The sequence below is a fragment of the Mauremys mutica genome, chromosome 2 (assembly GCF_020497125.1).
Source record: "Mauremys mutica isolate MM-2020 ecotype Southern chromosome 2, ASM2049712v1, whole genome shotgun sequence".
NCBI lineage: Eukaryota > Metazoa > Chordata > Testudines > Geoemydidae > Mauremys > Mauremys mutica.
The window spans coordinates 296,204,945-296,229,061 of NC_059073.1; the positions used below are offsets into that span (position 1 = coordinate 296,204,945).

At 60.3% G+C, this 24,117-nt stretch overlaps 1 protein-coding gene across 2 annotated transcripts in view; it reads left to right on the plus strand.

Moving 5' to 3' along the window:
- Nucleotides 1-22,836, plus strand: part of ASIC3 (acid sensing ion channel subunit 3) — a 34,340-nt gene extending 11,504 nt beyond the window's left edge. Inside the window, exons 3-10 of one of the 2 annotated variants that reach the window (XM_045004295.1) lie at nt 189-316; nt 10,322-10,472; nt 12,260-12,316; nt 14,286-14,439; nt 15,868-15,959; nt 16,284-16,363; nt 16,910-16,981; nt 21,875-22,836. In XM_045004295.1, coding sequence (XP_044860230.1) covers nt 189-316; nt 10,322-10,472; nt 12,260-12,316; nt 14,286-14,439; nt 15,868-15,959; nt 16,284-16,363; nt 16,910-16,981; nt 21,875-21,979 — 839 coding nt within the window. In that variant the 3' untranslated portion in view covers nt 21,980-22,836. Of the gene's footprint in view, nt 1-188; nt 317-9,381; nt 9,472-10,321; nt 10,473-12,259; nt 12,317-14,285; nt 14,440-15,867; nt 15,960-16,283; nt 16,364-16,909; nt 16,982-21,874 lie in introns of those variants that run through there. The other variant, XR_006576736.1, reaches the window with a different exon arrangement.
- The last annotated feature ends 1,281 nt before the right edge of the window (nt 22,837-24,117 follow it).

Consider the following 24,117-nt stretch of genomic DNA (forward strand, 5'->3'; position numbering starts at 1 on the left):
CCAGAGAGCAACACCGCTGGCATGGACAGGCCTGTCTCATCCCCCTCCCCGAAGCTGAAAAGCCACAGGGCAGAAATCAGGTCTAGCCAGCTCCCGCACAGAACAGGAGCCCTCTCCCACCCCCTTGGCCCCGGCCCCAGGTGTCCCCCCGCCCAGGGTAACACCCCCATGCTCTGCTGTGTTTGCAGATGAGATCTCCTACGAAGCTGGGGTCAAGGTGCAGATCCACAGCCAGGAGGAGCCGCCCTTCATCGACCAGCTGGGCTTCGGTGTGGCACCCGGCTTCCAGACCTTTGTGTCCTGCCAGCAGCAGAGGGTATCCATCCTTCCATCTGTCTGTCCATCCCCGGGCCCTGCCCATCACCCCAGTGCTCGTGGGGCAGGCAGCCTGGGAGGGAGGGGGCCCTGGTGATGACAGAAAGGGGGGTCGGCTCCTCAGGGATCCCTGGGGAGGGGCTGCTGGCATAAGGCTCCCCCTTCTCTGCAAGGGAGGATGTCAGGAGCCATTTTTCCCCCCAGGCCCTGGCCGTGTGGATCCCCCTCTCCAGGCAGGCTCCCCATGCACGTGTGATCAGAAACTTTGGCCACTAGTGTCTGGGGGGGTCACTCTGTGCCCGTGTGTCCTGGTGCCACCCACCTGGGGGCAGATAGAGGCAAAGTGACCCTGCCTGCTCTCCCCGCTTGGTACCTGTGGCAGTGAGGTGGGACTCGCATTCCACCAGGTCTACTCTAGCACCTTGTCCTCGTGCACTTGCAAATATGAAATATTGATAGTTGGTTACGATTGGTTGGGTTTGGTTGATTGGGAATGGCTGGGGTTTGCTAGGGTGGGTTGGGGTGGGATGGGGATGGTGGGTTGGTTAGCATTAGTTGGGGTTGGTGGTTGGGGTTTGGTTCGTTGGGATGGTGGGTTAGGGTTGATTGGTTGGGGTTCAGATGGTGTGTGAGGTTAGCAACATGGGTATCCGTCCTTCCATCTGTCTGTCCATAGTTGCAGTTTGTTGATTTGGTAGGTTAAGGTTAGTTGGTTGAGGTGGATTAGTAGCTGGGGTTGGGTTAGGGTTAGTTGGTTGGGGATGGTGGTTGGGTTGGGTTAGTAGCTGGTGTTGGTTGGTTAGGGTTGGTTGGGGATGGTGGTTGGGTTGGGTTAGTAGCTGGTGTTGGTTGGTTAGGGTTGGTTGGGGATGGTGGTTGGGTTGGGTTAGTAGCTGGTGTTGGTTGGTTAGGGTTGGTTGGGGATGGTGGTTGGGTTGGGTTAGTAGCTGGTGTTGGTTGGTTAGGGTTGGTTGGGGATGGTGGTTGGGTTGGGTTAGTAGCTGGTGTTGGTTGGTTAGGGTTGGTTGGGGATGGTGGCTGGATTGCATTTATAGCTGGTGTTGGTTGGTTAGGGTTGGTTGGGGATGGTGGTTGGGTTGGGTTAGTAGCTGGTGGTGATTAGTCTAATGAAGTGGCCTTTGGCAGGACACAACTGAGAGTATCAATTCAGGACAAATCACTTAGAGCAGGGCAGTTACAGACCCAGGCTGGGGGTCCTTCACTACTAAGGCACCAAACCACCCAGACAGAGAGGACTTTGGTCTCACCCCACTGGCTAACCACAAGTCACACAAGCAATTCCCTTAGACACTCCAGCTTCCCAGTATCACCACCAGTGCCACTCGTCCTGGGGATGAATGGTTATGAAAACCAACACCCCAATAAAAGAAAAAGGTTCTCCCGATCCCAAAGGACCAAGACCCAGACCCAGGTCAATAGACAAATCAGATCTTACCCACAAATCACGCTGTTGCCAATCCTTTAGAATCTAAAATCGAAAGGTTTATTCATAAAAGGAAAGAAATATAGATGAGAGCTAGAATTAGTTAAATGGAATCAATTACATACAGTAACGGTAAAGTTCTTGGTTCAGGCTTGTAGCAGTGATGGAATAAACTGTTGGCTTAACTTAAGTCTCTGGAACATCCCCCGCTGGGATGGGTCATTCAGTCCCTTGTTCAGAGCTTCAGTTTGTAGCTAAGTTCCTCCAGAGGTAAGAAGCAGGACTGAAGACAAAATGAAGGGGTTTCCAGGGCCTTTTATCTCCTCTGCCCTGTGGAAGGACCCCTTTGTTCTTACTGTGGAAAATCACAGCAGCAAGATGGAGTTTGGAGTCACATGGGCAAGTCACATGTCCATGCATGACTCAGTTCTTTACAGGGAGAGCAGCCATTGCTCACATGCTCCCTTGAACAATCCCAGGAAGACTCCTCATATGTGGATTGGAGTTTCTCAAGGTCCATGATTGTAAATGGATTGTAAATGGGCACTTGATTGGGCACTTAATCTGCAAATTCCTTTCTCAATAAGCTGACCAAATGCTTCACTGGTGCTACTTAGAGTCAAACACACTGAGATACCAGTACAATATTCATAACTTCAAATACAAAAATGATACACGCATACAGACAGCGCAATCTTAACCAGCAAATTACAACCGTTTCATAGACACCTTCCTTGACCTCCTTTGAACAAGATTTGGTGCCACTATAGGACCTTTGTTGCAACAATGATCTATACGGTCACAGTTCATATCAATAACGTCACACCCCCAACGCAAAATTGCTGCAGGAAGGGATGACACAAACATCACTGACTGCATCCCAAGAGCCCCCCATCCTTTGGTCTGTCTCACTACAGCTAGTACTGGGTTAGAAGCCGTACCAGTGTGTAACAGAAACGGTTTATCAAAGTCATGTTCAATAACATGATTGAATCTCTCTACAAACTCAAGGCAAAACTTGGTTAGAACAATAGTGGACTGGATCTGCTCTTGCAGCAGGATTCCTGTATGTCTCATGTGATCTTGCCAAGAGCTAACGGACATAGCTACTTTATCTATACAAGCTCTGGCAAATGTTTGGAACCCAGTTAGTACCAAGACAATGTAGATATTAATGTTGTCCATACTATAGGAATCTTGGCATTTAGCTGTGAAAGCAATATAGTACTGTGCCTCAGTTTCCCTTTTCATACAGCACATCAGGTCTGGAATGTCTTTTCTCCTGTGAAAAGTTCCCATACTGTTTACAGGCACTAACTGTGCAACGTCAGCTTTACAAGGCCTTTTAACACAGTGTTTTTTTCTGTATCATTCTTAACATGTTCAAGGGTTTTCCCAAAAGATTCGGCACATTGTACATTTTTACAGTTCTTGGTATTAGCAACACATTAGCAATAACCACAAATCCATTGCAAGTGTCCATCTACAATAATTTTTTCATGCCACACCTTTGGCTCAATACCATTGGAGTTTTGGCGTTTTAGATTCAATCTGTGGCTTCCCTTTGCAAAATTCAGTTTTCTCTTTCCTCCTTGTTCTGCAGGATCAAACCCTGATTTCTCTTGCTCAACAGAAGTCACTGGCTGATGGGGTGGGCTCTCTGTGCTAACAGCTATTAGCAGGTCTTTCTTCTCCCTGCCAGCCAGGTAATTTGCATCAACACAAGCACCAGCTTTTAACTTCTTAGCTGCTACCAATTCCAAGGCTGGACTCTGTCTTACAGAGATACCCCACGAATCCAGAGGGGCTGAGGGGGAGCGTTTGCTTGCTGTCCCCTGCATCCTCAAGCATTCGGCCATAAAACTGTTCTGCTCTGAAACACCAGTAATCAAATCTGTCCTCAGACCCTGAAGCACAGACTGCTCACTCACAGAATCAGCATGGAGACAGTCCTGTTCCAACACCATTGTCTTTCAACAAGCTGGTCAAACCCAGCCACTTGTTTTTTGTTTTGTTTTTTCATTGAGGTGAAGATATATTTACCATTGAAATAAACTGACATTGGAGGCAGGGCATAGGCAGTTGTGAGCCAGATCTAATGCTGCTGCAGCCAGCGTGAATGCTGGACACAAACCCCAGGAAAGGCACCGCACTAACAAGTCCAGGGCAGTTCTCCCTACTTCTCACGAGGCTTGGAACAGCCAAGCACCCATGTGGGGTGCAGGAGGTGCGAACCACAGCAGACACGCTAGGCCTGGAGGGTTATTCCATCTCCACCTCCTGCATGGGGAGCTGCTGTTCGTTTCTCACCCACGGTACCGGCTCCGGCACATGCGGGTCATAAGTCCATTTAGGGAAGATGCGCTTGTACAGATTCAGCAGCACCGTGTCCTGGGATTTCAGCTGCCCATCAAAATGACACTTCATGTGACCATGAGTCCCTAGCAGCTCTGTAATGTGTCCTCTGCGGCCTCACTTGGTCCTCAGCTCCACCGGCTCAAACCACAGCACATCCTCTCTGTTAAAGAACATGTATCGCACTACAACCATCTTGCTGAAGATTTTGAAAGGGTGACCACTGAGCACCAGCCACTTGATGATGATTCTGTCTGGATCCACTGAGAGCAGAAAGCCTGTGGCGATGAGGTTGAGCATTCCATTACTCCTTTGTTTAAACATAGTACCGAGGCGGGGGGGTGGGAGTGATGGGAGCATAGACAGTCACCACCAGGGCTGCATCAGACTGCAGGAAACGCTCCAACTTGTGCTTATCAGCTGAGCTATGCTGGGAGTACAGAGGGGAGGCGCAGAAGCGCCTGAACCCACAGTTTAAATTCCTTAACAGCTCGTACTCCATCTGAGACCTTTTCAAAGCTACCCACACTGGATCTTTCAAAAGGAAAGTCAGTGGATCCATTCACAACAGAACATTTCTAGCTGTTAGGAACTGAAACTTCCTTGATTAAGCAGCAAAGAGTCTTGTGGTACCTTATAGACTAACAGACATTTTGGAGCATGAGCTTTCGTGGGCGAAGAAGTGGATATTTACCCACGAAAGCTCATGCTCCAAAACGTCTGTTAGTCTATAAGGTGCCACAAGACACTTTGCTGCTTTTACAGATCCAGACTAACATGGCTCCCCTCTGATACTTGACTTCCTTGATTAAATTACTTCCACACCCTTCAGCTACAGCAAACTGCTTGCAAAGACCACCCTGAAAACGTTTCTCTTCAGGAATTTTCTAACTTTCTAAGCACCAATTCACCTTTACCTTGCTCCACAGAAGCATTGCTCTGCTGAGCGCCATTATCAACGCCTGAGTTTCACTTACATCCAGAATCACCTCTGGCCCATCAGGCGGATTCCTACCCAACCCCCTTCCAGGCAAACTGCTAGATTTCATAGTCAAAAGGTCAGAAGCATTTTCCTTCCTTTTACCACACACAAGGTCAGGAATCTTTTCCTTCTTGCTACAAGGTTCCAAACTGTCAGTAGGTAACACAATCAAATCACCTTCCTGCTCTCCTTGTGCCCGGGCTGGGATATCACCCTGATCAGACAGAGTTGCTACACGGTCACCCTTTCCCAGCAACAGGCAAACTACAAGCACCAGAACTGTCTGGTCTCTGGGATTTCATCGTGACACTAACTGGATGCACCCTAGTCACAGGGCCATTCTCCCCAGCAGACACAAACTTAGGACCATTCCCCTCCTGGGCTTTAGCTGAATCCAGAACCAACTCTGAGGCCTGATCTACACTACGGGGGGGTTGAACTAAGGTACGCAAGTTCAGCTACACGAATAGCGTAGCTGAACTCGAAGTACCTTAGTTTGAAGTACTTACCCGTCCTCACGGCACGGGATCGAAGTCCGCGGCTCCCGCGGTGGCGGAGTTCCGGAGTCGACGGGAGCGCGTTCGGAGTTCGATATATCGCATCTACATGAGACGCGATATATCGAACTCCGAGAAGTCGATCGCTACCCGCCGACCCGGGCGGGTAGTATGGACGTACCCTGAGACAAGTGCACTATTCTCAACCATCACAGGCTGAAAGGCCCCTTCTGTCTGCTCCACAGACCAAGAGCCAGACACCCATTCTCCTTCCCCAGACACACAGCTTGGGATCTCATTTCCCTTGTCCCAGCACAAAGGGCTGATTACAGACAACTGCTTGGAGACCCAGGTAGCTCCCTCCATAGGCAAGTCAATACCCCTGACAGACACCGGCACATTCCCTTCACGGGTCACAATTCTCCACACAGGACACAGGCAGGGGACAGAGACACTCATCTTCCACTATCCCTCCCTTCCCACACTGCTGACTAGACAAAGCCACCAGCTCACCAGGCTGCCTAGGCTCCTCCAAACTTTCCCTGCCTTCCTCTCCCTTGTCCCAGCACCCAGGGCTGGTTACAGGCAAATACTGGGAGAGTCGGGCAGCTTCCTTACCAGGTAAACTGCTGTTCTCCGCACTACACTGAGCTACTTCCAGCAAATCATAGTCACCTTTTTCAGGTTCCCTTTTACAAGCTGTACCAGCCAACAATCCATCACCCATTACAAATCTACCCTTTCCTCCCTCAGTTAGGGCTTCAACCTCACCATCTACTTTAATCTGCTCCTGAGAAACATTTTCCGCACCATGAGATCCTTCTGTGCTTGATCTAACTCCAGATTCACTTCTGAGACATTTGACAGACATTCAGAAACTCCATTCACAGACAACTGATTTTTTGCACAAACAGTCTTGCCAGGAATATTCAGTTTCACTTTCCAGGCAGGCTCTGTGTCATCACCAGTGACAGATCCCAGAAACAATGTCTCTTGGTTGTCTGTAATATGAGTGTAATGATGCTGCCTTTGGCGGGACCCAACTGAGAGTATCAATTCAGGACCAATTGCTTAGAGCAGGGCAGTTACAGCCCCAGGCTGGGGTTTTTCTACCTCTAAGGCACCAAACCAGCCAGCCAGAGAGGACTTTGGTCTCACCCCACTGGCTAACCACAAGTCACACAAGCAATTCCCTTAGACACTCCAGTTTCCCGGTATCACCACCAGTGCCCTCGTCCTGGGGATGAATGGTTATGAAAACCAACACCCCAGTAAAAGAAAAAAGGTTCTCCCGATCCCAAAGGACCAAGCCCCAGAGCCATATACATGTCAGATCTTACCCACAAATCACGCTGTTGCCAATCCTCTAGAATCGAAAGGTTTATTTATAAAGGGAAAAAGGTAGAGGTGAGAGCTAGAATTGGTTAAATGGAATCAACCACATACAGTGATGGCAAAGTTCTTAGTTCAGGCTTGTAGCGGTGATGGGAGTAAACTGCAGGTTCAAATCAAGTCTCTGGAACATCCCCCGCTGGGATGGGTCATTCAGTCCTTTGTTCAGAGCTTCAGTTTATAGCAAAGTCCCTCCAGAGGCGCTGACATCTAATGGTGCTGGTGGATGCTCGACCCCCCTCTGCCCTGCCCCAACTCCACCTGTCCCCATTCCAACCCCTTCCCCAAATCCCCGCCCCCGCCCCGCCTCCTCCCCTGAGCTTGCCACGTTCCTGCTCCTCCCCACTCCCTCCCGGAGCTTGCCACAGCTGTTTGGTGGCGGCCGGGCGGGAAAGGCTGGGAGGTAGGCGGAGGAGCTGGGACGTGGTGCGCTCAGGGGAGGAGGCAGAGGCGGGGGGAGCTTGGCTGCCGGTGAGTGCAGAGCACCCACTGATTTTTCCCCATGGGTGCTCCAGCCCCGGAGCACCACGGAGTTGGCACCTATGTCCAGAGGTAAGAAGCAGGATTGAAGATAAGATGGAGGAGATGCAGCAACTTTTTATAGTCTCTTGCCATGTGGTCTCTGCTTTCTTTGTTCCAAACACAAGCTGCCCAGCATATGGCATGGAAATACCTTAGAGTTCAGTCCATAGGCATGTCCCTGCCTTGCTGAGCCACAAAGCATATCTGCTTCGCTCAGTGGGTCAGTTGTAGCTGATGGTCCTTAATGGGCCATCAAGCAGGCTAGGCAGAGCTAACACCAACTGGTCTGGGATGTCTCCCAGAAGCACAGCATAAGTTTGAAATACAGACAGTATAGAGCCAATACTCATAACTTCAACTACAAAAACGATACACACATAGAGACAGCATAATCATAACCAGCAAACCATAACCTTGTCATAGACACCTCATGTGACCCCCTCTGCAGAAGATTTGGTGCCACTACAGGACAACAATGATCTATACAGACCCAGTTTGTGTCAATAACATCAATAACATCATGAGTCAACCCACTGACTACTTTGGTGCAGCAAACAGCTGCAAGATGTCCATATTTTGTGCATTTTTTACACCCTGCATCTCTGGCTGGACATGCATCATCTCCTGGGATATGACCTGTTCCACACCTTCTGCACCTAGGCTGGAATTTGTCCCTCTTAGCCTAGGCATTCTCTCTCATTGCCTCAGGGGTTTGATGAGAATGACTTTTAACACTCAAGTGTCTGTTTACAGTTTCTAAGGGCTTGTCTACACTGGCAATTAACAGCGCTGCAACTTTCTTGGTCAGGGGAGTGAAAAAACACCCCCTTGAGCGCAGCAAGTTGCAGCGCTGCAAAGTGCCAGTGTAGACAAGGCACCAGCGCTGGGAGCTACACGTTTCATTGAGGTGGTGTTTTGAGCTGTGCTCCCAGTGCTGCGCCATGACCACACATAAGAACATAAGAACGGCCGTACCGGGTCAGACCAAAGGTCCATCTAGCCCAGGATCTGTCTACCGACAGTGGCCAATGCCAGGTGCCCCAGAGGGAGTGAACCTAACAGGCAATGATCAAGTGATCTCTCTCCTGCCATCCATCTCCATCCTCTGACAAACGGAGGCTAGGGACACCATTCTTACCCATCCTGGCTAATAGCCATTAGAGCATGTTAAAGCGCTGCCGTGGCAGTGCCACTGTGGCAGTGTTTTCGCGTTGCCGGTGTAGACTAGCCCTAAGCTAGTTTCAGGTTTTCCAAGGTTCTCGAGTTGCCCTAGGTTTTGGTGTTTCACCAGCTCAGAATGCTTTGCTCTTTGGATAGCCGTGGCTAGGGCTAAATCTCTCTTCAATTACAGCTGCTGTGAAAGGTTTTTATCTGTTAACCCAATAACCAGCCTGTCTCTGTTATTTTTATGGTTTGCATTCCTAAAATCAGTTTTCAGCCAATGTATGCAGAGCTCTTATCAAACTTGCAGCATTTTCCCCTGGTTCTTGAAGTCTCTGGTGGAAACATGCTCTTTCAGAAAGCACATTGCTCTGAGGTATTAAGTGCACATCAAACATAGTCAGAACCCTTTCCTAGTCGTCTCTGCCACTATCGTCAGTAAAGTCAAAGGATTTAAAGAGATGCTCTGTTTGCTTCCCCATAGCATAAATTAAAGAAGATACCTGGATATTATCAGTTTCCTTGTGGAGCTTGATAGCAATGGAAAATCTTGCAAACTATTGCTTTTGGTCAGTCCACTGGGAAGGTTTGTCAAAGCCGAAGGTCTCTGGGGCACTGAAGAGTAGCATGTTGATGAGCTCCTGCAACCTTTGTTGTTCCTTCTGTTGCTGTTCTTAGTTTACTCCTGACACCATGTCATGCTCCGATATCAGGTACAGACTGGCCCAGCGCTTGCGCATACGCACCAGGTGTGTTCATCCTTCAGTGCCCTGCCAGGCACAGCTGAGGTTCGTTTCAATAAGGTATGTCCCACACCTGCTGGCGGGGCAGTATGGCACAGTTTGGCACTCCACGACAGGGTCTATGCTGGGTGAGACACAGACTCCACGGAGTGAGAAGGGTGACAGGCTCTGCAGTTCTTGGCGATGATTTCTCCGTGTGGATCCCACCAGCCGCCCTGCAGGCAGCCCCTCCTTCAGAGCCTGGACTGGGGGTAGTGAGGGAGCGGAGGGATGGGGTGGGACTGTAGGATGTGTGGGTGCAGCATGGCCCCCTCGGACCTTGCTGGCCAAAGAGTCTGATCTCGCGCCCGAGGCACCTGCGCCTCGAGTGGGGTCCATGCGGATGAGAACTCGCGGAGCCAGTTACTGTAAGGGAAGCAGCCTCCCTTGTCTCTGTACAGCACCCACCCGGCCTGCTCCCCGCGCCGCCCTGCTCAGCCGCCTCGGGACACAGGCACGCGGCACCGTCCACCTGCACTCTCCCCCACAGGGCCACCTTGCCCCCTCCTCGTGCTGCCCCTCTCTGCTGCCTTCCTCCCTTGGTGTTACCCACAATGCCCTGCTCGACGCGCTGTGTGTGCATGGGGGTCTGCAGCGCCGTGTGTGCACATGCATGTCGAATGCGTGTGCATTTGCAGCCCTGTAGCGTGTGCACAGAGGGGAGTGTGGTGCCATGCGTGCTGCGTGTGCCCATGTGCCAGCCTGTGAGATGCCCGGCTGCCATTCTGGGGGGGCCCTGCTGCTGCTATGGTACAGATGGGGGGGTCACATTGCAACGCAGGGGCGGGAGCGAGGGGCGAGGGGGTTGCAGCGCAGCGGCGGGGGTCCTGGCCACTCCCCAGCCTTTTCCTTAACCCTGTGTGTGTCGTAGCTGGTCTACCTCCCGCCCCCCTGGGGGGACTGCAAATCCACCCCCATTGAATCCGACTTCTTCACCAGCTACAGCATCACGGCCTGCCGCCTGGACTGCGAGACCCGCTACCTGGCCGAGAACTGCAACTGCCGCATGGTGCACATGCCCGGTGAGGGGCGCAGGCCGGGCCATGCGGAGGCCCTGTGCTGGGGTGGGGGTGGGGCTGCAGGGAGACCCCCTGCTGGGGGGGGCTGGGGGAAGACCCCATGCTGGGGGGGTCGGATGTGGGTAGGCCCCATGCGGGGGGAGGGGCTACAGGGAGACCCCCTGCTGGGGGAGGGACGGATGTGGGTAGGCCCCATGCTGGGGGAGGGGGGGCTCCAGGGAGACCCCCTGCTGGGGGAGGGGCAGATGTGGGGTGGCCCCATGCTGGGGGGGGGCTGCGGGGATACCCCTTGCTGGGGGAGGGGCGGATGTGGGGCGGCCCCATGCTGGGGGAGGGGGGCTGCAGGGAGACCCCCTGCTGGGGGAGGGGCGGATGTGGGTAGGCCCCATGCTGGGGGAGGGGGGGCTGCAGGGAGACCCCCTGCTGGGGGAGGGGCGGATGTGGGGCGGCCCCATGCTGGGGGAGGGGGGGCTGCAGGGAGACCCCCTTCTGGGGGGGGGCTGGGGGAAGACCCCCTGCTGGGGGAGGGGCGGATGTGGGGCGGCCCCATGCTGGGGGGAGGGGCTCCAGGGAGACCCCTTGCTGGGGGAGGGGCGGATGTGGGTAGGCCCCATGCTGGGGGATGGGGGGCTCCAGGGAGACCCCTTGCTGGGGGAGGGGCAGATGTGGGTAGGCCCCATGCTGGGGGAGGGGGGGCTGCAGGGAGACCCCTTGCTGGGGGAGGGGCGGATGTGGGGCGGCCCCATGCTGGGGGGGGCTGCGGAGATACCCCTTGCTGGGGGAGGGGCGGATGTGGGGCAGCCCCATGCTGGGGGGGGGGTGTGGGGATACCCCTTGCTGGGGGAGGGGCGGATGTGGGGTGGCCCCATGCTGGGGGGGGGCTGCGGAGATACCCCTTGCTGGGGGAGGAGCGGATGTGGGTAGGCCCCATGATGGGGGGGGCTGGGGGGATACCCCTTGCTGGGGGAGGGGCGGATGTGGGTAGGCCCCATTCTGGGGGGGGCTGCAGGGAGACCCCCTGCTGGGGGAGGGGCAGCTGTGGGTAGGCCCCATGCTGGGTGAGGGGCTGCGGAGATACCCCTTGCTGGGGGAGGAGGGGATGTGGGGAGGCCCCATGTTGGGGGGGGCTGCGGGGAGACCCCCTGCTGGGGGAGGGGCGGATGTGGGGAGGCCCCATGCTGGGGGGGCTGCGGAGATACCCCTTGCTGGGGGAGGGGCGGATGTGGGGCAGCCCCATGCTGGGGGGGGCTGTGGGGATACCCCTTGCTGGGGGAGGGGCGGATGTGGGGCGGCCCCATGCTGGGGGGGGCTGTGGGGATACCCCTTGCTGGGGGAGGGGCGGATGTGGGGCAGCCCCATGCTGGGGGGGGGCTGCGGAGATACCCCTTGCTGGGGGAGGGGCGTATGTGGGGCGGCCCCATGCTGGGGGGGGCTGCGGAGATACCCCTTGCTGGGGGAGGGGCGTATGTGGGGCGGCCCCATGCTGGGGGGGCTGCGGAGATACCCCTTGCTGGGGGAGGGGCGGATGTGGGGCAGCCCCATGCTGGGGGGGGCATGCAAGTGGGAGCTGGGAGGGGACGAGAGGGCAGGGGGCTGCTGGGGAGAGAAGTGCTGGTCCTGGGGGCAGGAGGAGGAGGAGGAGGGCGCCCCCCCAGTGCTCCTGGGCTCGGCCTTCCCCAAGCCTCAGACATGGGGCTGTAACGAGACGCAGCCCCCGACGGCCCACATGGCTCCTGCAGCCCCCCCAGTCCCCCCCCACGTCCCCGAGTGACCTGTGCCCCCTTCCCCAGGGAACGCCAACGTGTGCACGCCAGAGCAGTACAAGGAGTGCGCCGACCCTGCCCTGGGTACGTACCCACCGCGGTGCCCCTGCTCCAGCTCAACCCATCCCCGGCCCTGGGGCTGCCCCCCGGGGGACATGGGGAGCAGGGCCGGAGACCCCTGGGGAACCGCCAGAGTCTCCTCCCCAGCCCGTGTCGCTGCCCGAGGGGAGGGACTGGCCCCCTTTGGCTCTGTTGCTCCAGTCGAGGGCTTGTGTATGGGCCCAGTTTCTGGGGCTCTCCGGACCGTCCGGGCACTCCTGGCTCACGCCCCATCCCTGTGACTCTCCGGTGTTACCAGATTTGCCCATTACTTTGGGGTAGGCTCAGTTATTCGGGTTACTTTTCTGGGGAGGGGATTCTGTACTTCTATCCATGTGCTGCTTGTGTCACGTGTGTGTTCATATGGAGCTGTGCTCCTCCCTTCTGCACGGCCCCTCCCAATGGAGCTCTCCTGCAGGACCTGGGTTCCTCCAGCCCCAGAACCGGATGAACACACATCCACCCACCCCTACATTAACAGAGCAAGGCTGAGCGGACCGGGTCAATCAGCACTGCCAAGCTGACCCCGTATATGTCTCTGGACTCACTGGGCTGGATGAAGCAGCACTTTCAAGCTGTTACCCTTAGGTGTCCCCGATTCAGCACGTCCCTATCCCCACTCTCACATCACAATTGTACTGGCAGGAACCTACTTGATGAGCAAACCCCACCGTATTTTGGGTGCTGCAGGGATCTTTAGCTTAGGTGAAAGAAGCGTTGCTGTAGAGTGAATGGGGGAAGCTAAAACCACAAAAGAGTAAAGTCCAGCAAGAGAGAGAGAAGCAACCAGCTTCATCATACAAGTTATGTATTGAATACTAGTGATAACTGCACAAGGAGGCTAAACCAACATAACCTACATTATTAAAGGTTAATACCTAAGGTAGAAAGGAAAACAGAGCGAGAAGGGGATCTCACCCACTCCATGAGGCTTGAACTGGTCGGGGTTCCCAGGTGATGCTGGTAGCTCAGGGTCCTGAGGGCTGGAGACAGGCAGAGTCCCCAGCACGATCAGTCAGGAGAAGATGGAGTCCCAGGGGAACTGATGCCTAGTTTGGCTCTAAGCATCAGAACCCTGACTGGAGGGTGAGTAGGGATTTTTCTAGAGAAAATACAATTGTTCAAGGGAGACACTAGATTTGTTTATAGGTAAGGCTGATAACTCAGACTAGATAAAAGGAGCTGATCACTCTTGGCTATGGGTGGTGTTTTCTTCCAGGGAGCTCACAATGCAACTAGGCTGCTTCACTATTTGGATATCAATGAAGGATTCATTGCTAGAACTGGTCTGATAATTGCTGAGCTGGGTGTGTGCAGACACAGGTTCATTAGCATCTGGAGCAGAGATTCCCATGATGCAGTGCTTCCCTGTCTTTTCTGGTCCCAGAGTTCAGTGTGGTTCTGTGTGGTTCAGCATGCTAATGGAGATGTCTTAATCTTGTCACCCTTGTCAGGAGGGGTCTAGGTGTGTCTCCCAATGCCCTTCACTGCTCTCTGCAAGTTTTTTTTTCCTCTGATGGGTTTTGGTTTAAGCAGAGGTGGGGGAGGGGGGTATCTTTCATGAGTCAGGCTGGATACTGCACCCTGGTTCCCCAAGAACACAGAGGTGTCTGGTATCACCAGCCCATCTCCATCCCTATCGCTCTCCAGCCTGTCCCCGTCCCCGTGGGTCTCCGTCCCGTCCCTGTCGCCGTCCCTGTCCCCATCGCTCTCTGGCCCGTCCCCGTGGGTCTCTGTCCTGTCCCCGACCCTGTGTTTCTCTGGCCCGTTGGGGTGCTGCTGGCTCACGCCTTGTCCCCATTGCTCTCCGGCCCGTCCCCACCCCATCCCCGTGGCTCTCGGGCCGTCCCTGTCCCCGTCCCCATCGCTCTCCGTCCCGTCCCCCTCCCATCCCCGTCGGTCTCCGGCCTGTCGGTCGGGCTGCTCTCGGCTCACGCCCGCCCTCGCACTCCAGACTTCCTGGTGAAGAAGGACAGCGAGTTCTGCGTGTGCCGCACGCCCTGCGACATGGTGCGCTACGGCAAGGAGCTCTCCATGGTCAAGATCCCCAGCAAGGCCTCAGCCAAGTACCTGGCCAAGAAATACAACAAGAGCGAGCAGTACATCTCGTGAGTGCCCCTCCCCCGCACGCAGCACGGCCCCCCCGCACGCAGCATGCCCCCCCGTCCCCTGAGACAGCCCCCCCAGCACGGCCCCCCCGCACGCAGCATGCCCCCCCATCCCCTGAGACAGCACCCCCCCCGCGACGGCACCCCCGCATGCAGCACGTCCCCCCAGACAGCCCCCCACACGCAGCACGTCCCCCCTGTCCCCCCAGACAGCTCCCCGCACGCAGCATGCCCCCCCGTCCCCTGAGATAGCCCCCCCAGACAGCCCCCCACATGCAGCACATCCCCCCTGCACGCAGCACGTCCCCCCAGACAGCCCCCCACACGCAGCACATCCCCCCTGCACGCAGCACGTCCCCCCAGACAGCCCCCCACACGCAGCACCCCCCCCGTTCCCCCAGTCAGCTCCCTGCACGCAGCACGTCCCCCCCTGCACGCAGCACACCCCCCGTCCCCTGAGACAGCCCCCCCCCACGCAGCACCCCCCCATTCCCCCAGACAGCCCCCTGCACGCAGCACGGCCCCCCCGCATGCAGCACGCCCCCCCTGTTCCCCCAGACAGCCCCCCACATGCAGCATGTCTCCCCCGCATGCAGCACGCCCTCCCTGTCCCCCCAGACAGCTCCCTGCACGCAGCATGTCCCCCCCACACGCAGCACGTCCCCCCAGTCCCCCCAGACAGCCCCCCACATGCAGCACGGCCCCCCTGCATGCAGCATGCCCCCCCGTCCCTCGAGACAGCCCCCTGCACGCAGCACGCCCCCCACACGCAACACATCTCCCCAGACAGCCCCCCACATGCAGCACACACCCCCGGTCCCCCCAGACAGCCCCTCGCATGCAGCATGTCCTCCCGGTCCCGCCAGACAGCCCCCTGCACACAGCACGGCCCCCCCACATGCAGCACGCCCCCCCTGTTCCCCCAGACAGCCCCCCACATGCAGCATGTCTCCCCATTCCCCCAGACAGCCCCCTGCATGCAGCACGGCTCCCCCGCATGCAGCACGCCCTCCCTGTTCTCCCAGACAGCCCCCCACATGCAGCACGGCCCCCCATTCCCCCAGACAGCCCCCTGCACGCAGCACGGCTCCCCCGCATGCAGCACGCCCTCCCTGTCCCCCCAGACAGCCCCCCGCATGCAGCACGCCCCCCTTACCCCTCCAGACAGCCCCCCCAGACATCACCCCCCCACACAGCACGACCCCCCCAGTACACCCCCCTGCTGCGGACAGCATGACCCCTATGAGTGACCCGCCCAACATACCACAGCCCCACATGGGGCACCCCCCTTTTGCCCCCCCCAGCCTGCCCCCCCAGTGCCCACACCAGCCCTGCAGGCCCTGGTGTCACCGCACTGTCGCTCGGACTTACCCCTATCTGTCTGTCTGTCTGTCTGTGTCCGGCCCCGGCCCCGCTGGCGCCCCCCAGGGACAATGTGCTGGTGCTGGACGTTTTCTTTGAAGCCCTCAACTATGAGACCATCGAGCAGAAGAAAGCGTATGAGGTGGCAGGGCTGCTGGGTGAGTGCCCGGGGGGCTGGGTGAGGGCTTGGGGGGTGAGTGCCCAGGGGGGCTGGGTGATTGCCTGGGGGAGCTGGGTGAGGGCTGCTGGGTGAATGCCTGGGTGGAGGGTGAGCGCCCTGGGGCTGGGTGATTGCCTGGGAGGGCTGGAGGGGGCACTCGCAGTGGGGCAGGGTGCCCCAGGGGACCTGCAATCCTGCGCCTGGGGGGGAGCAGTGCCCCCTCCTGGCTCTACATGGGCGAGGGTGGGGCTGGCCCCGCCTGCCAGGAGCAGCATTGGGGGCACGGCCTGGCTGCCCACTCACGCTCTGCCCCTGCCCCCAGGGGACATCGGGGGCCAGATGGGGCTGTTCATCGGGGCCAGCATCCTCACCATCCTGGAGATCTTCGACTACCTGTACGAGGTGAGGCCGCCGGGCTCCTGGTGCCCCCCCAAGCCTGAGACTGGTTCGGCTTCGGTGCTGACCACAGCCACAGACCCCAGTGCATGTGCCCCCAGCCCCTCCCCCTGCCCCCCCACCCTCCGTGCTCCCCCTCCACGCCCCTCCCCCCGCCGACAGGGAACAATGCAGCACGTAGGGGAAACTGAGGCCCAATATTACGGACAATTCCCACTTGGTCCCGGGTGTGTCCGGGGCCCAGCTCTGCCCCTCACTGCAGCATCGGGCACGGCTCACCCCTTCGTGCATTGCCCTGCCCCGAGAGCAGGGCCGGGCTGTGCCCCCATGGGCCAGATGGGGCTGCCCAGCGCCCCACATGGTGGACGGGGACTCCCGCCACCCATGCTAGTGCCGGCCCCCTGGACTCTCCCCGGCAGGCACAGCGAGCAGGGGAAGTACAAAGGGGCCAGGACCCCCCAACAATGGGGGCCCCCAAGAGGTCACTGCAGAGCCCTGGTGCCCCCCCCCGGCATTGGTGATGACCCAGTTATCTGCCCCCGCCCCTCCCAGGTGTTTCGGGACAAACTCCTCAGCTTTTACAAGAACAAGAAGAGACCCCAGAGGAGTAACAGCGACAACCTGGTAACCAGCCCCCAGAACCGCCCGGCCGGGGGAGGGGCCCCTGAGTGTCCCCCATCCCCCCAGAACCGCCCGGCCGGGGGAGGGGCCCCTGAGCTTCCCCCGTCCCCCCCAGAACCGCCCAGCCGGGGGAGGGGCCCCTGAGCTTCCCCCGTCCCCCCCAGAACCGCCCGGCCGGGGGAGGGGCCCCTGGGAGTCCCCCGTCCCCCCCAGAACCGCCCGGCCAGGGGAGGAGCCCCTGGGAGTCCCCCGTCCCCCCAGAACCGCCCGGCTGGGGGAGGGCTCTGAGCTTCCCCCGTCCCCCCCAGAACCGCCCGGCCGGGGGAGGGGCCCCTGGGAGTCCCCCATCCCCCCAGAACCGCCCGGCCAGGGGAGGGGCCCCTGAGCTTCCCCCGTCCCCCCCAGAACCGCCCGGCCGGGGGAGGAGCCCCTGAGCGTCCCCCGTCCCCCCAGAACCGCCCGGCCGGGGGAGGAGCCCCTGAGCTTCCCCCGTCCCCCCAGAACCACCCCCCCCCAGCACCCTGCAGCGCTGAGGCCTGCTGGGGATCAGGGCTGCTCCAGGCGAGGGGCTCGGGCTGCTGCTGTCTCAGGCTGACAATCTGTGGGGGAGGGGAGGTGCCAGCCCCCCCCGTGGGGCACAGAGCATCTCCCTGTGCCCCAGGGCCCCCATCCGGCGCCTCGCGTCTCCTGCCCCAGGGACTGGTGCCCAGGCAGGGGAGGGGGCAGTCCCGTCCCAGACACACGCAAGGTGCTGAGCCGGGGCGGGGGGAGGGGCGCTGGCAGGGCCAGAGCAGGGGCAATTGGCTCCCACCGGGGGGGGGGGGGGGCTTTGGGGCAGCCCAGGGGGTTTCTGGCTCCGCTCTGGCTGGCCTGTCTGCTCAAGGGGAGGGTCTGTGTCAGCCCATTGTCACCCCCTGCCAGGCCTTACCCCCCTGGGCTGGCCCCCCACTCGCCTCCTCGCCCCCCCTCAGTCTGCCCGCCCACCCCACGGCTCTGCCAGGAGAGCCCTGGCGTCCCACTCCCTCCCGCACCCATTGGCACGTGGGGCCGGCCAAGCCCTTTGCCCGCGGAAGGCGGAGCCCAGCACGTGGGAGCCCCCGACGGGGACGATTCCTGCAGGGAGCCGGGGGAAGCGCAGCGGCAGACTGCTCTCAGGGAGCTCCCGCTGGGGTGCTGGGGGCGGGGGGCGGCCCCCGGTGAATCAGAACAGCCCCAGCTCCAGTCCCTGCCACGGCGCTGTGACCCTGCTCTCACGTATGAGCTCAGCAGCCTGCACTGGCGGGGTGGGGACCTCCTGGCTGGGGGTCGTGCCCAGGTGCCAGCCGAGCCGCCCCAGCCCATTCCTGCAGGCGCTGGGGGCAGCGGGTCCGTCGCTGAAGGCCACGGTCTGCCGGGGGGCTGAGTGCTCCGTCACCACTTCCCTGCTCCTGCCCCGAGCCAGGGGCCGGCCCAGAGCCCTTCCGGCCTGCAAGTGGGCAGCAGGACAGACCCTCCAGGGCCCCGGGGACACGCTGGGCTGGAGCCTTCGGCTTTGCCATGTGCCAAAGAGCCACAGGGAGCCGCTGCCGGCGGGGCCCTGGGGCGACCGAGCTGAGCACAGGAGGAGCCATTGCTCAGCCCTCTGGGCTGTGTCCCATCCCTGCGCTGGCTCCGGCTCAGCTGGGGTGTGGGCTCCTCCCCTCTGCTGCTGCCATTGCGTGGGGGGCGGCGTGGGGAGCAGGGTGCATCCCCAGCACCAGCAAAGCTCCCTGCGCAGATTCCCTCCCAGCTCACCCCTCCGCACGGGCTGGGACACTCCCGGGGCTGGCCCTGGGCTCACGTGGTCCTGGCCCTGCCGCGGCACCTGCTGGTGACACCGGATTCAGCGCCGCCCGGGAGAACCCCCCCAGCGAGCCTGGGGCACGTTAGCACCCGGTGGCCCTGCCCCCCCTTCCTCTAGCCTAGTGGCTCTCAAACTGCGGGTCATGACCCAGAACTGGAAGGCCGATGCTGCTCGGCTGAGGCAGGCTAGTCCCTACCTGTTCCGACACCGCGCTGCGCCCCAAAAGCGGCCAGCAGCAGGTCCGGCTCCTAGGCAGGGGGGCCCCGGGGCTCCACGCGCTGCCCCTGCCTGGAGCAGGCGAGAGCCGCTTGCGCGCCTAGGAGCCAGAGCTGCTGCTGGCTGCTTCCAGGGCGCAGTGCAGTCCGTGGTGCCAGGACAGGCAGGAAACCTGCCAGCACCCCCGCTGCACCGCTGACCCCCAACCCAGAGCCCCCCTGCACCCCAAATCCCTCAGCCCCAGCCCCACCCCAGAGCCTGCACTCCCAGCCCAGTGCCCTGATTCCCTCCTGCACCCCAACCCCGAACTCCTCCCACATGCTGATCCCCTCGTTCCTGGCCTCACCCCCTGCCCCCCAACCCCCTGCCCCAGCCCAGAGTCCCCCCACACCCCTCATCCCCACCTCTGTTAGGTCGCGGGCATCAACAGTTTTCAACTGGGTCACCAGAAAAAAAAGTTTGAAAATGACGTCTCTAGGCGAGGCGTTGCTGCAGCGTCCGCGCAGCCGCAGGGCTGTGCCCATGCAAGCCAGTGGCACTGGCTGCCAGGCTGCGGCGATGCGCCCACGCAGGTGGAGGGGCCTGGCCCAGCCAGCTGGGAGCGAGCACAGAGTAGGGTCCCTTGTCCCCGGCAGCGGGGGGCAGGCTCTGCCCCCTGAGGGGGAGGCTCCCATAGGTTCCTCCTGATTCAGTGGGTGGCCTGACTACCCACAGCAGCACCCTCCCCTCAGCTCCACCCCCCTCATCCTGCCCCAGTGTGGCCGGGGGATTCTGGGAGTGCAGGAGAGTGAGCCCCCCATACTCACCTGCCATGGGCCACTGGGGTAGTGTGTGTCCCCCTTTGCACCCATGAGTTCATTAGTTCTGTGAGAGCAGCTAAACCCAGACCCCGCCCCAAGTGCAGCACATCCCAGCTGCCTCTGCGGGTCCCATAGCAGCAGGGCCAGGCAGGAGCCGGAGTGGCTGGGGCTGAGTGCCGGGTTCTGGGCACTGCAGCTCTCGGGAGGGCTCGGCTTTGCCTTCAGCCCCGGCCTGGGATCTCTGCCCGGGAGAGAGCTGGCTGGGCTCACGCCTGCCAGAGGGACGCTCGATGCTGGGGAGCACCAGGACTGGGCACAGGCACCGCGTGGGGGCTGGGAGTTCGAAAAAGGGCCTGGGCCAGGATGGAGCTCACCCAGCAGGGCTCCCCGTGTGCGGCCCAGGGGCGAAGGAGGAGCGCGGTGATCCAGCCCAGGCTGCCGCCTGCGCCCGCACCTGCTCTTCAGAACAGGGCCTGACCAAGCGGCAGAGTTCATAAAAGAGCCACTGAGGCGTCGAGCTCTGCAGATCCTGCCGCATAGGTTAAGCTGCCGTAGTCTGTGCAGGGGAGGGGTCCGCGGTCCCGTAAGCGTGGGCTGGTCAGGGGAGGGGTCGGCAGTGCCGTGAGCCCAGTCCGAGCAGGGGAGGGGTCCGCGGTGCCGTAAGCGCAGGCTGGTCAGGGGAGGGGTCGGCGGTGCCGTTAGCCCGGTCCGAGCAAGGGAGGGGTCAGCAGTGCCATAAGCGCAGGCTGGTCAGGGGAGGGGTCGGTGGTGCCGTGAGCTCGGTCCGAGCAGGGGAGGGGACCACGGTGCCGTAAGCGCAGGCTGGTCAGGGGAGGGGTCGGCGGTGCCGTTAGCCCGGTCCGAGCAAGGGAGGGGTCAGCAGTGCCATAAGCGCAGGCTGGTCAGGGGAGGGGTCGGTGGTGCCGTTAGCCCGGTCCGAGCAGGGGAGGGGTCCGCGGTGCTGTAAGCACAGGCTGGTCAGGGGAGGGGTCGGCGGTGCTGTAAGCGCAGGCTGGTCAGGGGAGGGGTCGGCGGTGCTGTAAACGCAGGCTGGTCAGGGGAAGGGGTCGGCGGTGCCCGGAGCCAGGTCCGGGCAGGGGAGGGGTCCGCAGTGCCGTGAGCGCGGGGTCGGTGACTCCAGGCCAGCTGTGTCTCCAATAGCCCCACTCTATCTCAGTCGGCCGAGCCGGGCCGGGTGCAGGAGTCCCTGGGCAGAGCCCTGCCCTGGGCTCTGTGGGAGGCCAAGTGGTCCCTGTGGCCATGGACAGGCCAGGCTCACACAGCGGCCCAGGCTGTCACCCCGCAGGCAGGGCAGGACCTGGGGCTGTGGCAGCTGGAGCTGGCCCTCTGGTGGAGCCGTTCCCCAGTGCTGGCACCGCTCAGGGGGCCTGCGGCTGTTGGGCAGCGTAGGGTCCCATGGGACAACCAGACTCCTGCAACAGCCACCCAGGAACGCAGGCGTGGCAGTGACCTCCTGGCCCTGAGGCCAGGCCCCTGCTAGTGCCAGCAAGCCCAGCCCATCATCCCCCCTCGCAACCTGATCCACTGCACCCCACACCAGCTGTCCCGAGCTCCGACCTGGACCCTCCTGCCCCCACCGCTCAGCCCAGCACCCCCAAGCTGCCCCCACCGCTCGGCCCAGCAGCCCCAAAACCCCCAGCTGCTCGGCCCAGCACTCCCCCGCTGCCCCTCTCCCCTGCCTCGGGCTCCTCCCGTGCCCTGGCTGACAGCGCTGCCCCGTCTCACCAGCACATTTTACTAGCACCCTCCGGGTCCTGTGCCATCATCAACGCCCATGTTACAGACACAGCCTAGGCCAAACTGCCTGTGGCTCCTGCAGACCCTCCCGGCCCAGAACTGGGAAGCCTGGCACGGCCCTGGCATCAGAGCACGCCAGGAGGGTCATGGCACCAGCAGCCAGACCCAGCTCCCAGCCAGGGACCCAGGGACGTGGGGAGAGGAGGCAGACCATGGCTGTGGGGGCAGCAGGGCACGGACCTGGGATGGGGTGGGCGGACGGAGAACACTGCCTGCTTCTCACCCCCTCTTCCTCCCCAGAGCACCTGTAACACACTGCGGAGCCACTCAGACAGTCTCGGCTACACCTCGAACATGCTACCTCGGCACCCGGCTCTCGGCAACTTCGAGGAATTTGCCTGCTGACGGGGCGGCTGCGCCTTGCAGTCCCAGCCCACCAGCCTCTCACCTCCAGCCAGACCCGAGCTGCTCTGGCCAGGCAGCCGCGGCTTGGCGGTGGAGAGGGCACGAGGGAAGGAGACATCAGCAGTGGTGCAGTCCTGGGCTTGCACATGCTGGGCTCAGTGGGGCCTGGGGCGACCTGTGGCTCTGTGCACGGCCCCCGCCCAGGGAACTCAAGCTCGAGTTTCCCCCCGTCCCATGAGGAGGGGGGGACTGGGGTCCCCAGAGGTCAGCCCCTCTGCAGGCAGGGGGGTGCTGAGCCCAGCACTGGAGGGCCCTGGCCTGCCCCAGGGATGGGAGGCAGCACCTCCGACAAGCCAGGGTGCCTGGCTGCCTCCCAGCATCCCCGCCATGGCAGAGAGCAGAGCCAGCTCTCCCCTTCCCAGGGAGCCTCTACCCCAGCCCCTGCCTGCAGCCCCTCCCCGGGGAGCTGCCCCCAGGGCTCCCCAGCCCCAGGGCACCAGCACCCTCCCAACTCACTCAGGACGGCTGAGCCCTGGGGCTGGGCAGGGCTTGCACTCCTGGTCTCCCTGGGCCCTGCAACGGGGACAGGCAGGGGGTGGCCTCGGGCCCCTGTGCTGGAGCCTGGGAGGCCCCGGGGCCTGACTAGGCCCTTTGTGCTAGTGACCCGTCTGACAGTCCCGCTGGCCACGTATCTGCATGAGCTGCTTGGAGCACCGCCTGCCTGCACCCCTTGCCCACCTGTGCCCCCTGCCCTGCTCCCCCCGTCTGTGCCCCCCCAGCATAGAGACAGCTGCAGCTTGCACCTCTCCAGCCTAGCGCGGATCCTGTGTATCATTAAAAACCCGCCTGGCGGTTCCAACTTCCCGCCTCTGCTTGGTCAATTCCAGGCTGGGAGGGCTCGAGGCAGGCACGCGTCATGGGGGGGGGGGGGAGAGGCAGGGCGGGACAGGCCTGGGGGACCCTGCAGGGCCCACACGGGGCTCGAGGGGAGGGTGCTAGGCTGGGCCTGCAGAGAAGGGGCACGTGGTGGGAGCAAAGGGGTAGCTGGTGAGTGGGCCCTAGGCCAGAATCTTTCTCCCCAGCTCTCTGCTAGCAGCCCACGGGCTGCCCCCCGCCCACTAGCTGTGTGTGTGGGGGTGGGACTCTGTGCTCCGCTCCCCTCTCCCCGCAGGACAAGTGCAGAGTCCTGCACTTAGGACGGAAGAATCCCATGCACTGCTACAGACTAGGGACCGAATGGCTGGGCAGCAGTTCTGCAGAAAAGGACCTAGGGGTTACGGTGGACGAAAAGCTGAATATGAGTCAACAGTGTGCCCTTGTTGCCAAGAAGGCTAATGGCATTTTGGGTTGTATAAGTAGGGGCATTGCCAGCAGATCAAGGGATGTGATCATTCCCCTCCATTCAGCACCGGTGAGGCCTCATTTGGAGAGCTGTGTCCAGTTTTGGGCCCCACACTACAAGGATGTAGATAAATTGGAGAGAGTCCAGCGGAGGGCAACAAAAATGATTAGGGGGCTGGAGCACATGATTTATGAGGAGAGGCTGAGGGAACTGGGATTGTTTAGTCTGCAGAAGAGAAGAATGAGGGGGGATTTGATAGCTGCTTTCAACTACCTGAAAGGGGGTTCCAAAGAGGATGGATCTAGACTGTTCTCAGTGGTAGAATCTGACAGAACAAGGAGTAATGGTCTCAAGTTGCAGAGGGGGAAGTTTAGGTTGAACATTAGGAAAAACTTTTTCCCTAGTAGGGTGGTGAAGCACTGGAATGGGTTCCCTAGGGAGGTGGTGGAATCTCCTTCCTTAGAGGTGTTTAAGGTCAGGCTTGACAAAGCCCTGGCTGGGATGATTTAGTTGCAGTTGGTCCTGCTTTGAGCAGGGGGTTGGACTAGATACCTCCTGAGGTCCCTTCCAACCCTGAGATTCTGTGATCCCAGAGCCGACTCCCTGCCATCACCACAGTCAGGCTCTCCCCAGGCCCTGCAGGGCCCTGGTGTAGCAGCAGCCCCGCACCTTCCAGTCTCCTCCCCCGACTCGCTGCCCCTCCCATGAACAGCAGGGCAGGCACGTCAGCACCCCGACCCCCAGGGCTGGCCCCGGGGCAGCCCCAGCAGCCCTCTCCCCACACCGAAGGGACAAG